The sequence below is a fragment of the Pelobates fuscus genome, chromosome 7 (genome assembly GCF_036172605.1).
Source record: "Pelobates fuscus isolate aPelFus1 chromosome 7, aPelFus1.pri, whole genome shotgun sequence".
NCBI lineage: Eukaryota > Metazoa > Chordata > Amphibia > Anura > Pelobatidae > Pelobates > Pelobates fuscus.
In genome coordinates this window covers 139,087,000-139,101,082 of record NC_086323.1, presented here as the reverse complement: position 1 = coordinate 139,101,082, position 14,083 = coordinate 139,087,000, and the positions used below count along the sequence as shown (strand labels likewise).

Below are 14,083 nucleotides of genomic sequence, written 5' to 3'. Positions count from 1 at the left end.
TCTGGCAAATTTTAATGTGAAAAAAATGAAACACAAGCCTTATATTTGACGCTGTAACTTTTGAAAACACCATAAAACCTGTACATGAGGGGTACTGTTGTACTCGGGAGACTTCGCTGAACACAAATATTTGTGTTTCAAAACAGTAAAAAGTATTGCACAATAATATCGTCCGTGTAAGTGCTGTTTGTGCGTGAAAAATGCAAAAAATGTCACTTTTACTGGCGATATCATCGTTGTAATACATTTTACTGTTTTGAAACACTAATATTTGTGTTCAGCGAAGTCTCCCGAGTAAAACAGTACCCCCCATGTACAGGTTTTATGGTGTCTTGGAAAGTTATAGGGTTAAATATAGTGCTAGCAAATTAAATTCCCTATACTTTCGGCATGGGTTGTCAGGCAGGTCCCGCTAATTGTAATTAATTAATTAAGATACCCAATTATGTAAAAATATTACATAAATATATGTGTAGAATTAATGTATGTATGTGTGTGTGTATGTATGTATATATATATATGTATATATATATGTATGTAAAATACTAAATAAAGGGAGCACTCTAGGTCTTCTCTTCAGTGAAAAAAAGGTATTTACTGTATCAAAATAGAATACATTACATGTAATGTATTCTATTTTGATACAGTAAATACCTTTTTTTCACTGAAGAGAAGACCTAGAGTGCTCCCTTTATTTAGTATTTTATATTTGGACGCGGGATTGCACCTAGGCATTTTTTGACCTATAGTATAATAGAGGAGGAGTGCCGTGCTTTCTTATTGTTGTGTGTATATATATATATATATATATATATATATATATGTGTGTGTGTGTATATATATTTATTAGTTCGTTCTACGTGTATTTTGATATAAATATATATATATATATTATCACAATACAGTTAGAACTAAATAAACGGAGGGCGTACAATTACGCCCGGCGGCGTTTAGAGCCGCTTTAAAAAGGACATAATTGTACGCCCTCTGGTCTTAAAGGGTTAATATGCACAGGATTGACATTAGCAAGCCAGTTACACCTCCAGCAGATTATTAAACTAGGTATTTCCAGATTTTCACATACAAGTTCCATGGACCATGACTTCTGGAAATCACTGAAGTAATTGTGGTGCTTTAAGTAACTTTTTAAATATTAACTCTGACCCTTTTGTATTTCATATTAGAAAGGTTACACATTTGCGCATATAATAATGTCACTGCATTTTTTCCTTTAGCCCACAGAGTGTGAAAGGTCGTAATGACACCTTTTACTTGACTCCAGAGCCTGTGGTGGCCCCCAACAGCCCAATCTGGTACTCCACCCAGCCAATCAGCAGAGAGCAAATGGAACAGATGTTGACACGAATTCTAATTATCAGAGAAATTCAGGAAGCCATTGTGGTTGCAAGTGCCAGCAACATGCACTAATCCTTTCCAGCCACGAATAATATGTAAACGGAAGAGAGATCATGTACAGACTTTTACACTAAAGAAGATGCCTACATTTTTTTTTTTTTCTTTTCCTTTTTTTTTTTATTCTAATTATTATTATTGGTGTAGCTATTGGAGCCACTTTTAGGCTTCTCCTGTTTAAAATAAAGTATACAAGAAAACATCCACAATGTGCATCTTAACAAAACTATTAAAATGCATTGTTAAAGGTTCTGCTTACCAAATTACCGAGCACATGGCCTTTTCTTTCATAAAGTCCCTAAATGTTAATGCATAGTGTATGGGACTAAACATATTTAAAAAATAAAATTAAAAAAGTGCAGTTTATAAAATTGCCTGTGATGGGTAACCTTTGGCACATAAGCTGTTGTGAATAATTTCCCATCATGCTCAGCTAGCTGATCAACTGGCTGTACATCACTGAAAATGTCATCTACACTTGCTGACCTGTGAAAAGTTATTCATCAACGGTTTGCAGACTGGACTAATTGTAAAGGGTTCTGCTTGTTTCCTTGCTACCATATATAAAGCCTTTTTATTCTGTTTTTCTTTTACTTTTCTTTAGCAGTTCCCTAGTTTTATATAATGGCATAACTATATACATACAAATGTTTTAGAAACAGTGAGACTTTTCCACATGACATTGAATATACCCCCTATTACTTTTTGTGGCCCAAATATCAAGGCCTTAAACTGCAGGCATAGAAGCCTATGTAAATATATTGTAATATAATCTTGTGTATCTTCTGCACATATCTCCATATTTCTCCATTGTTCTTATGCTCCTTGTTTTATTAAGAATGACAAGCACGTCTTTTTAATATGCCACTGAGAAGTGTTTTTATTTGGGAGGGGGGGTGTAAGATATCTATTTTGCACATACAAAAGGTGTGGAAATTTAAAATTTAATGAAAAAAACGTACATAGGGTGTTTTATTTTTTTTGTTTGTTTTTGGGGTTTTTTAAGGTGAAAAAAAAGCTTATGGATACTAAAGGCATCAAAACAATTTTAGCTTAATGGAGCAGTTTGGGTGTATAGATTTTGTCCCAGCAGTCTTTCTGCTCATAACTCTGCCATTTAGCAGTTAAGTCGCTTTTGTTTCTGTCCATGCAACCCTAACCATACCATCCCTTCCTATGACTCACACAGCCTGCATGAATTTTTTTTTAATCATATGTTACGTTTATACGTTTTGTATCTCCTGTTTTGTAAATTTTACTTTATTCACTCTTGTAATGTCTAAAAGTCTATTAACAGAACAGGATATAAGAAAATCTATACAGAATGTGCAATAAGGGAAGTTTAAACCTTAGATCTCTCTTTTCAGGAAGTGTTTAGGAAGGCTGTGCAAGTCACATGCAGGAAGGTGTGACAAGAGCTGTACAAACAAAGCGATTTAACTCCTAGATGGCAGAGAATTGAGCAGTGAGACTGCAGTAGCATCCTGCTCAATTGGGGTGCTGCCAAATTTTCCCCCGGTGCTATAATCATAGCACTGGGAACTGTCCATGCCTTGCTCTCCCCTGCTGGCTATGCAGAACTGATCAGAAATCTCCCTCACCGGCCCGCTAGCACTGAAATGCTGACAGACAGCAGGGGAGGGAGAGAGGACCCTGGGGAGCTCTAACCTTCACCAGGTTCTCTTCTTGCAAGCTTGGAGCGTTGCCATGGCAACACTCTGAATCTTGCTAGAGTTTACTCTCACCACTTGAACCACCAGGGCTTCTCTGCTGGACTACCAGGGATTGCCTTATACTGTCCCCCCCTCCCAGTCAAAGGTAATAAAAGTATATTAATCTGCCCTCCCACACACACTCACACACTGCCCTCCATACACATACATTGCCCCCTCCATACACTACATTCTTCACAAACACAATGCAAGCCTGTGTACACACTGCACCCCTCACACATGCACGCGCGTACTCACCAGTGCCCCTACACCGGCAGACCCCAGGTAAGTTCCTAAACAGTTTGACTGCTTGCCCTGGGAGGGCTCTATGGCACTCCTGGCACCATAACCACTACAGTGTGCTGTAGTGGTTATTGTACCTGGATTGTTTATTTAAATAATCTACCAGTGCCCCTCCCGAGATTAGGTTCTGGATCCGCCCCTAACCTGCAAACATTTCTGCAAAACAGGGGCCCAGTAAGTATATGCCGCAGCACTGCACATATATACTACCTAGAAATTTGTATTGACTTGGGGTGCCTTGGAAAAATATTAAGGGTGCCTTGAACCTAAAAGGTTTGGGAATCACTGGTCTATACACCAAACCTTCTTTATAAAGCCAACGTTGTTATGGTGACTAGTGTCCATTTAAACTACGTCAAAATACCTGTCAGATGTACAATTCAAGCCATGCATAAATCTAATACTTTGTTTACATCTTAAGGCCATCAGCATAGAGACAGTGTTTGAGTGAACCATTTACAATTTACTACAGTGAACAGTACTTTTACTTGAATCCGGGAAAGAAGGAATTTTTTTTTATATTTATTAAATTTTGCACACAACCTAATGGTACTTTTTTTTTGTCACACATTTGGACTTCCATACCTAATGTTCTAGTTAAGAAAGGGCAAGCAGATGTTGTAAATATAATTTCCCCTGATGCTTGGCTTTTATTCTGCCAAATGTATTCCATGACTTTTGTATATACAGTATTTTCTCAATATTGAAGAAGACCATGTCCCGTATTTCAATGCAAAAATTGCCCCTTCCTTCTCCAAAAAGGTTACTGCGTTTTAAACTAAATATTCACAAAAGAACACACAAAAATTAAACATCTGCATATGTTATGTACACATTCTAAACCATTAGACTTTTGAATTTATTTATTTATTTTTCTATAGTTTAAATTGTTCAGGTAAAATAATTTTGGACACTCCATATAATCCATCTCCTTCTGTCCCTGCTATAGCATTTTTTTTGTTGTTTTCTAAAAAGCTGACAAAACTAAGTGGTCAACTGTGAACTGGAACTTTTTGATGCATTGTGTGTGTTATTAAAAAAGAAAAATCTTAAACCACTGAAACAAAAACAAAAAACAAAGTTGGCACAATGTATTTTATGCTATGTTTTATTTGTGTATCTATTTTCCAGATGATAGCTCAACTATAAAAGCAGCATTGTCGCTTGTGGGGTTTGTGCAAGTGGTCATCGTGCTTAGAATCACATTAAATTTCTCTGTACTTGATGCTGACATCTTTCAGCTGCCAGGAGCCAATCTCTCTTGTACTTTTTCACATGTGCTAAATTACCACTTAAATGAGATGAAGTAAACTTTGCCTTTTTAACATTTAATTGTAGTGGAATTTCAGGGACTTTCCAACACCGTGAAAATGAGCTTTTCATAAAGATTCTAAAACCCACTTTAAGACATAATATATTTTAACCATAATCATAGCTATAATATATAGGTTTTTTTTTTGTTTTTTAAAGGTCTACTAACATGCATATAACTTACATATGTTTTGAAGCACTTTTTGGGTTGTTGTTTTTTTATTTATTTTTTCTCCCAATGGAAAATGGTTTGTATGTCTATATATATATATATATATATATATATATATATTTTTTTTTATTTTTTTTTAATGTTAACTTTTTTTTTTAATCCCAGCCTGAAAACTGTTACATTAAATATGTAATGTCATGCCTTGCTCTTATGATAAAAACCCCTAAGCATAAGAACAACTTTAGCTTAAAAGAACACGCCAGACAGCAGTTCATGTTACTTTCTGGTTTGATTGGCTCATTGGAGCTAAATTCAAGAGGCAGCAATTGCTCATAGCATCTCCTTGCATATACTTGTCATTGAGCTGAATTGGATTGTCTGTGACTGGAAAGCCTCAAAAGATCTAGGTGGGGTTAGAAGGGGAGATGACTAGCAAAGGCAGCAGACAAGAAAACTACAGCTTTAGGAAACTGTTTTTAAATATACACTCAATGAGAAAAACACATAATCCTTGGACGTAGGTGTACTATGCCGTTCTTGAAAGGGTGGCTCTAAATGCCGGAGGGCGGCACAGTATGCCCAGCCCTCCTGCTGTCATGGCCCTCTGGGTTGGCGATCCCGGGTGGGGGTGACTGCCCCAGAGCCCAGCAGTCCCCCTGCATCAGCTCCAGCCCTCCAGGGCTATGTGATCAATATGATCACATGGCCGCAATAGGAGTCTATGAAGCTGCCTGCAGGAGGACTGTCAGGCAGTCCCCCAGACTCCTGAAATGTGAAAATAAAAATTGAAATTAATTAAATACTATAAATATATTCTACATATATTATATATGTATAATATATTGTAAATTAAAGCATTTTATAAACTAGTATGCATATATGTGACCATAAGTGTATTTTGAGATACATACATTTATATCTCAAAATACACTTATAATGCAATCATATGTATAATATATTATAAAATGCTTTAATTTTATAATATATTATACATATATAGGAAATAAACGTGTGTATGTATATGTTTAAGGCCGTAGGCCTGTATTTGTGGGAGTAGTTGGCGTTCCTATATAAACGCTACTCCCCTCTCCCTACCTTGCAATACGCACGCTGTTTACCCCACCCACCTCTCCCTCTTATACAATTCATTCGGGGGGCCCTCTTTTACAGGCCTACGTCGGTTCCGGCACACCATACCGACTTAATTCCAATCACAAGGTATTTCACGATAACGATATTAACCGACCACAAATAATATATATATTACACACACACACATACACACATACACACATACATAGTGAGGGGGGAAATTATTTTATCCCCTGCTGATTTTGAAAGTTTGTCCACTGACAATCAGTCTATAATTTAAACTACTTAAGGACCGAGGACATAGTAGGTACGTTCGAACAAAAACTGTCCTTAAGGACTATGTACGCTCGCGGCAAATATATTACCCGATTGCCGCCATTTTCCTGACAGCGATCAGTGTTGCTCCTGGTCTGAGGGGACTGCCTGACAGTCTCCCCTCGGCAAATTTGGCCTTCGTGGGCCATGTGATTGCTCTGAAAGAGCGATAACATGAATAGTCGTCCTGCATCTGTAAAATTAAAAATTGTTAATAAATCAAAATATAATTATAGATCTTATATAATGTCATACTAAGTTTATTTTTATAGTAATATATATATTAATATAAAAATACACTTAGAATTAAATTACACTATATATATATATATATATATATATATATATATAGTGTGTGTGTATGTATATATATATATATATATATATATATATATATATAATATAAATAAATTGTGTGTATATATATGTAATTTTATTCGAACTGTATTTTTATTTTAATATATATTTCTATAAATATATATGAAAATATTTAATATGAAAATATTTAGAATGAAATTATATATTTATATATATATATATCTATGTATATATAAATAATACATTTTTACATATTTAAGTAATTTTGATTGCAATTTGAAGCACCTGCCTGACAACCCAGGCCGAAAGTCCAGAGAATTTAATTTGCTAGCACTAACTTTTAACCCTGTAACTTTTCATGACACCCTAAAACCTGTACATGGGGGTAGTGTTTTACTCGGGAGACGTCGCTGAACACAAATATTAGTGTTTCAAAACAATAAAACACATCACAGCGATGATATTCTCCGTGAAAGTGACCTTTTTTTTTTTTTCATTTTTCACACACTTTCACTAATGATATCGCTGTGATACGTTTTACTGTTTTGGCACACTAATATTTGTGTTCAGCGAAGTCTCCAAAGTATAACAGTACCCCCCATGTACAGGTTTTATGGTCAAATGTAAGGCTTGCGTTTCAGTTTTTTCACATTGAAATTTGCCAGATTGGTTACGTTGCCCATGATGGCATACCATTTGCAAAAGAAGACAACCCAAGGTATTGCAAATGGAGTAATGTCAGTTTTTTTCAGTAGCCACTTAGTCACAAATGCTGGCCAAAGTTAGCATTCATAATAGTTTTTTGCATTTTTAACACACAAATATAAATGCTAACTTTGGCCAGTGTTTGTGACTAAGTGTCTACTAAAAAAGACTGGAAATACACCATCTTGAATACCCTGGGCTGTCTACTTTTAAAAAATATGTACATGTGAGGTGTGATTCAGAGATTTATGACAGATAGCAGTGTTACAATGTCAGCATTGATACATTTTTAAATATATGTATTTTGAAACCGCAATGTCCTATAACTTGCACACAACCCAAAAAAAAAAAAAAAAAGAAGCTAAGAACATGTTAACATTGGGTATTTCTAAACTCAGGACAAAATTTAGAAACTATTTAGCACGGGTGTTTTTTGGCGGTTGTAGATGCGTAACAGATTTTGGGGGGTTAAAGTAGGAAAGTGTTGTTGTTTTTTCCCCCATCATATTTTATAAAAAAAAAATTATTGTTAATTATATGATATGATGAAACTAATGGTATCTTTAGAAAGACCATTTAATGGCGAGAAAAACTGTACATATGTGTAAGTACAGTAAATGAGTAAGAGGAAAATTACAGATAAACACAAACACCACAGAAATGTAAAAACAGCCCTGGTCCTTAATGGTAAGAAAATTTAAAACGGTTTGGTCACTAAGGGGTTTAATGGAAGGTATATTTTAACAGTGAGAGACAGAATAACAAAGAAAAATCCAGAAAAAGGCATGTCAAAAGTTATAAATTGATTTGCATGTCAATGAGTTGTAAAACATGTATTTGGAGGTGGTAAGTGGGTTACTGTTTAAGGTGAGCAGTGTGGAGTCAGATGTTTTACTTTCAAACGTAAAGAGAGACCGGTCCATTACTCTTACAGGACACCAATGATTATTTTATTATTGGTGGGACATAATAGGATTTCAGTAGGGGATCTGGCCTGTTAATTTTTGTGTGTTGGATTGAAAGGATATAGTAGTCATTGATTTGCTTTAAATACTTTATCTTGGGACAATTTACTGTTGGAATTTTGGTGACTGTGAACTTCAGTGGAGGGGGTTGGGGGGAGAACGACTGTTGAAAGCTAAGTGGATAGCGGACTTAACTAAACTGGTGCATGATTCAAAGGGGTTTGTAAAAGATCTGAGCACGAGCTGATCTTAGCTCCATTTATTGGGAGTTGTTTGGTAGTACATGGGAACTTTAACTTCTGAATGCCTTTCAGGATATTCTTGCGGGGTATGAACGCCTTTGTGTTTGGGGCTAAGGTCAGAATGTGGTGCTGTACACTTGTGAGATAAAACTTAATGGTGGTATGTGAAAGTTTCAAATGCCAATTGTAAAAAGCAGTGAAAGCAATTATGGATTCTAACAAAAAACACTTACCATTGCAGTTTGCTAGAAATTCTGTTCACATCAAGAGGTCACCTGTCGCACTAACGTCAAGTGAAACCCCAGAGTCTGTTGAGGAGCACTGGTAGAAGACAGCTGGTGCAGACGTGTCTGACACGAGCTCCTGCCTGGCGGGCAGAATTCGGGACATAAGCGGCGGTTATATAGCCCAAAGACACCCGAGGGTGCACCACCCACATAGGGGGTGCCCCACTGAACCTAACTATACCATCCCGAGGCCCGTCAGGACCAGGAAAGCAGAGACCCAAATGGGGCCTACTGGGGCTGAAGCCGGGGGTAGACGGCCGCTCTCCTCAGCCCTCAAGCAAATTTACCTCAGCCTACCCCCCCCACTCTCTGGACTGGTGGGGGTAATCCCGGTCCCCACTGGACATACCGACCAGACTGGAAAGCACGGGGCACAGCCAAAATGGCTGCTGGGTACAAACCTAGAGGGCGGAACACCCGCACCCAGCCACCCATGTACCCGCTGGAGATCTTCGACCGGCTCTGCGCAAGCTTCAGGGATGCTCTGCAAAGCCGTGGAGCAGCCCCCTGCCAAGCGAATACCATGGTGGTCTCGTGGATAAGACCGGCAACGAGACGCAGCCACTACATGCAAGTACCACGAGCCTCAAGGGAGGCCATCCGGCAACGCAGACTCCAGCGGGCCTTGAGGCGGGAAATGGTGCCATACCTCTGGGGCGCACGCTACAACTCGCAAGCAAACGACACCAGGATTACCAAACAATCCAAGCACACGAGTATCCTGACTGACCAAAACCCAGGCACCCAACGCAGCAAGCGTCAAATCCTCCCAGCCAACGCTGCAACGCATGTGGCAGAGAGGAAACACACCCCGCACAGCAATACCGGAGCAGACCTCCGAAGCAGAGACATTCAGTTCAGGGGCTACAACGGAACAACAAGCAGCAACGGCACCCGGGACTTACCAGCATTGGGTATAGGCTGAACCACCAGCCACAACGCTTCACAAGGATATCTTTAGCCTGGACTGTCCCGAACTCTCACATCACCTAGACACCCAGACTCCGATATCTAATGCATATCCCACACAGTTTAGGCTCCCATGCCAGCACCTATTATTATAATGTTAATTGCGATGAAACGTGTTCCCAGTGGTTTAATACACAGTAAACCTAATTTTGTGTTTAAAATGAATAGCGATGTTACTCTACATCCAGATAGCACAGCAATGTTACCCTATGTGATAGGCAAGATTCTGCAATGGTAACCGTTATTACATGCCTCCTAGCCTATATACATGTAGCGCAACTTACCTACACATTATATATTAAGCAGCTACTGTCGCACTACAAACATGATTCACATATTAATGCCTAATCTACTAGACATAGCGACAAGCCATAACATATAAAATGAAGCAGACGCTCAGGAGAGTATATATCAATGTTAATGGTTATTGTAATTAAGTGTGTATCTGCTGATATATTCTTCCTTTCTGTAATGCTCTCACATTGCTTCAATAAAACAAAGAATGAAAAAAAATAAAAAAGAAGACAGCTGTGATGGACCGCTGTGACTGAGTACCATGCCCACTGCTTATTCTGGGGTTTTCCCCTGTATATTGTATGTTTCCCCATGTTTTTTTATGTATTTTGTGTAAAACGCCCTGTTGACCGTTCAGGAGCACTCATGCCAATGGAACCCATTTGTCTCCCGAACATAGACCACCCCGGTACCCCATTAGAATATTCACACCAATCATTTAGAATGTTCGCATCTGAAACATAAGTGTGAAACTGCAAGGGAAGTAATTAATGAGTGCTCTCCTGTAAACCCAAAAGGAGATGCTCCCCTTGCGTGGTCTGCGCACCGAGACTCCATGAACAGGTCCCTGAGGTTGGTGGAGACACTGTTGGGGTACTGGCAGTTCGGATCGCCCTACCTGCTCCTAACGGAGCTATAATCACTGTTCTTCCTACCCGAAAGCTACGAGGCCAGACTCGTAGCTGCCCAGAGAGTGCTCTTTCCGTGGCTACCTAAGTGAGAGAGGCGCGAGCCCCAGTGGAAACCCTGGACCTGTGAGTCGGCTTCACAGCCGCCTGGAAGTCCATGCAGACCAATCGGAAAAGGAGCTCCCATTCTAACTGGGTTCACGCCATTTTCCTGGCAATGAGTGAGCGCTGATTGGTCACTGCTGTACATCTGATAGCCCCACTATTTGCAGGGATCCTAGTTGGGACCCAGGGCTATTCAGTGACATATGTTTTACATGTGTGACCCCCATCGCTTCCCGGGGTCCGTAAGCTTTTCCCACCTGTGTGTAATATATTTTAATTTCTGTAACTGTGTCCAGTTGGTATCTCCCAGAGCGGAAGATGGTTATCTGTAACCCATCCGCCCTCCTGCCTTGGACAAGGGAAAGTGTACTGAATGAGTGCAGGGGTCTGTGCACAAAAGCTGTGTGTGGCAATAAAGGATTGTCAGAATTGTACCTCCAGAGCTGTGTCCTCGTCCAGTCACTGGGGGGGCAGAAAGGATTAATCAATGTGCCTGCTGTTCCAGCATGTGGAGGATGCAGCAGGAAAAGTCCTTGTAAGGACTGAGTAGCTCCCAAGACCGTGTTCTGTCCTGCCCCAGAACTAGTTGCCCTATCCAGCCACAGCTAGGAAGCTGACCCTTGGCAGAGGTACCCAGCCGGGGGGGAAAGGGAGCTCCGCCACAACGGCGCAAGCTGGAAATAAATGACCCTGTTTTTTTGCATAGCAAAATTCAGTAAGCCAATAGGGACTGAAGCAGACATGTCAATAATCTTTTTTTACAATTTATTTATTGTTGAACTTGTCAGTGGCTCACCAAGTGGGTTTGTACGCCAATAAGTAGTAAGGGAGAGACAAAAAGGGCCCTATCATAAAACCATTGTTGACTTCTTTAGCAATCAATGTATCTACCAGTGTGGGGTCCTTGACAGCCGACTGTAGGTTAGGACATTCAAATATGCCTGTGGGTGTAGAGATTAACCGTGCGTGAAAACCTTGTGAGAATCCTTTAGCCAAACATTCTGTTATTGGGGTGCTGAGTGATCTTCTAGGAGCTGTGTGAACTTGTTTATGTTTACAGGTTACTCACTGCTTGGAATAAACCTCATTTTGGCATATGGTTCTCGCATGGGCTCTAAAATGGGAAGCACACATGCAACAATCTGCAGGCAAACTATAGGCCAACCTAGCTTATACCTCATAAACTTTTGTTAAGATCTGGCTGAGGACAGAGGGTAGCTGTGTGGAAAGTGGCATCAATTTAGTAGACTGAGTAGTGGATGCAGAGACAGCGCATACGGGAGTTTTTAAGCCAGCAAAGTGTACAATGCTTTCCTATGGTGTTTTGGGTGACACTGGGATATGCTTATGCATAGTGTAGAGAGCCACTAGAGGTGGAGTTAACCATCCAATGCAATTATGCAGTTTATCAAAAACTGCAATAATTACCATTGAAGGGTTAAGGGCACACTCCACCTATACCACTTTAATGAGCTGAAGTGGTCTGGGTGCCTATAGTGTCCCTTTGTCTATTGCTTATAGAACTGATTGACGTTGTGATAGATGATAGCCTAGCGTCCTCTGCCATACTGTTGAAATTGCACCCTTCCCTGCTTGTACTAGGTCTTGCATCATCATGCTGTGATTTTCTTAAGCGATATGATTCCGATTCCGATTCCCTGTCTGTAGCTGAGAATGGGGTGTTCCAATTGCGTAGTTCTGGCTCGGGTGCTATGAAGGGAAAGTTCCTTCTGCTCTGAAGAAGACATGGGCAATAATAAGAGAGAAGAGAATTATTTTAATTAAGAAACCCCCACCACGTGAGCTGACTGACTAATACCAAGTGGTGAAAAGCTACCTAGTATTGTGACTGGTGAGGCCCTGCTAGGCACTATCTATTATTTGGGTTGTGGGGCTAGAGGTTTGGGAAATGTGCGTGACCTTAGATTGAAGAGTTGGCCTCCTAAGTGAAACCGATGTTAGATAGAATGTACAACTTTGTAATATAAGGGAAAAAAATGCCCTAGACGTGAGTCCTACTATATATTTATTCTATATATATATATATATATATATATATATATATATATATATATATACAAAAAAATACAAGTTGTTCTTGCACTCACGCTTCAATGTCCCTTAAGTGGCCGGGTGCCAACCATCAGGAGCCTTAATATCCAAAAAAATCCAAATGTATGGCTGCACTCACGATTAAAAGTCCAAAGTTTAATAGAAAAACGATTTAAAACATCAGTGGATCAACGTTTCAGTCACATACGACTTTCATCAGGATCATGATGAAACTCTCCTCCCCCTGCCGACATATTGGAGGACTACACAAAAGATAAACTAGAAAAATTCTTAATGGACTTATGTTCTTCTTTAATTTCCCCATCCAATTTGGGTCAATTCCCCTTCGAAAGACACAATCGCCTGCCAAAAGCCAAGAGCATAGCTGAACACCTACCGAGAGAAGTAATAGTAAGATTCCTTCTGAACGAAGAACTTAATTACTCAAGCTGCAAGAAAAATACTATCCAAGTTTGAACAATACAAAGAGATGAAAATATTTGCAGATATTTCATTCGCTACCAGACAAGCTAGAAGGAAGTTTCAAGGCTGTACTGTGGTGGAATCTCGGTAAAAATAAATTTAGTAGGCCGAGATTACCACGTGGCATGTGTACGTGCATATACTGGTGTATCGGTCGGTTGGTTGCACGTGGTAAAGATACGATCAGTAGTGTACGGAGCATGTGCGAGAATACCGGATATAGTATTTCCCTCCTCCATTGTGCTGGACAAGCCATGCGGTCAAGCAGGAAGTTAGTTCTTGTTCGTTTCGATTGGTTAAGAGAATGTGTGGGTGGAGCTTATTATGGGAGGAGTTATGTGCCTATATAAGGAGCCTACACTATTGTCCGGGGCTCAGAACTTGTTGTATTTTGGTGACATTAGTCCCTCTGAGTCCCGATCGGGGGAACCGAATAAAGAATCTCTTCCTTCCTGAAGAAACCTGTGTCCATCTCTCTGTGCTTGGCTTCCGTCAGTTTCTCCGGTATCATTTGGTGCATTGGCCGGGAAGCTCATCGTTCAACGGTAGCTGAGAAGCAGAGTCGTGAGACGGTCTATCTTTGCCCACGTTCTCTACGGCTGCACCCCTGAACTTCTGCGTGGACCTCCCTTCGTCTCGGCGCCACTGGTCTGTTGTCCAGGAGATCATCGGCCTCTACGTAGTAAGTGCTGGGGTGTCCCCGTCGATGAGTGTGA

General features: G+C 39.9%; 1 protein-coding gene across 3 annotated transcripts in view; it reads left to right on the top strand.

Moving 5' to 3' along the window:
• The window catches only part of QRICH1 (glutamine rich 1), a 72,650-nt gene extending 70,373 nt beyond the window's left edge, over nucleotides 1-2,277 (top strand). For all 3 annotated transcript variants that reach the window (XM_063426702.1, XM_063426701.1, XM_063426700.1), the window contains one exon: nucleotides 1,236-2,277. In XM_063426702.1, coding sequence (XP_063282772.1) covers nucleotides 1,236-1,428 — 193 coding nt within the window. In that variant the 3' untranslated portion in view covers nucleotides 1,429-2,277. The remainder of the gene's footprint in view (nucleotides 1-1,235) is intronic.
• Nucleotides 2,278-14,083: the final 11,806 nt, after the last annotated feature.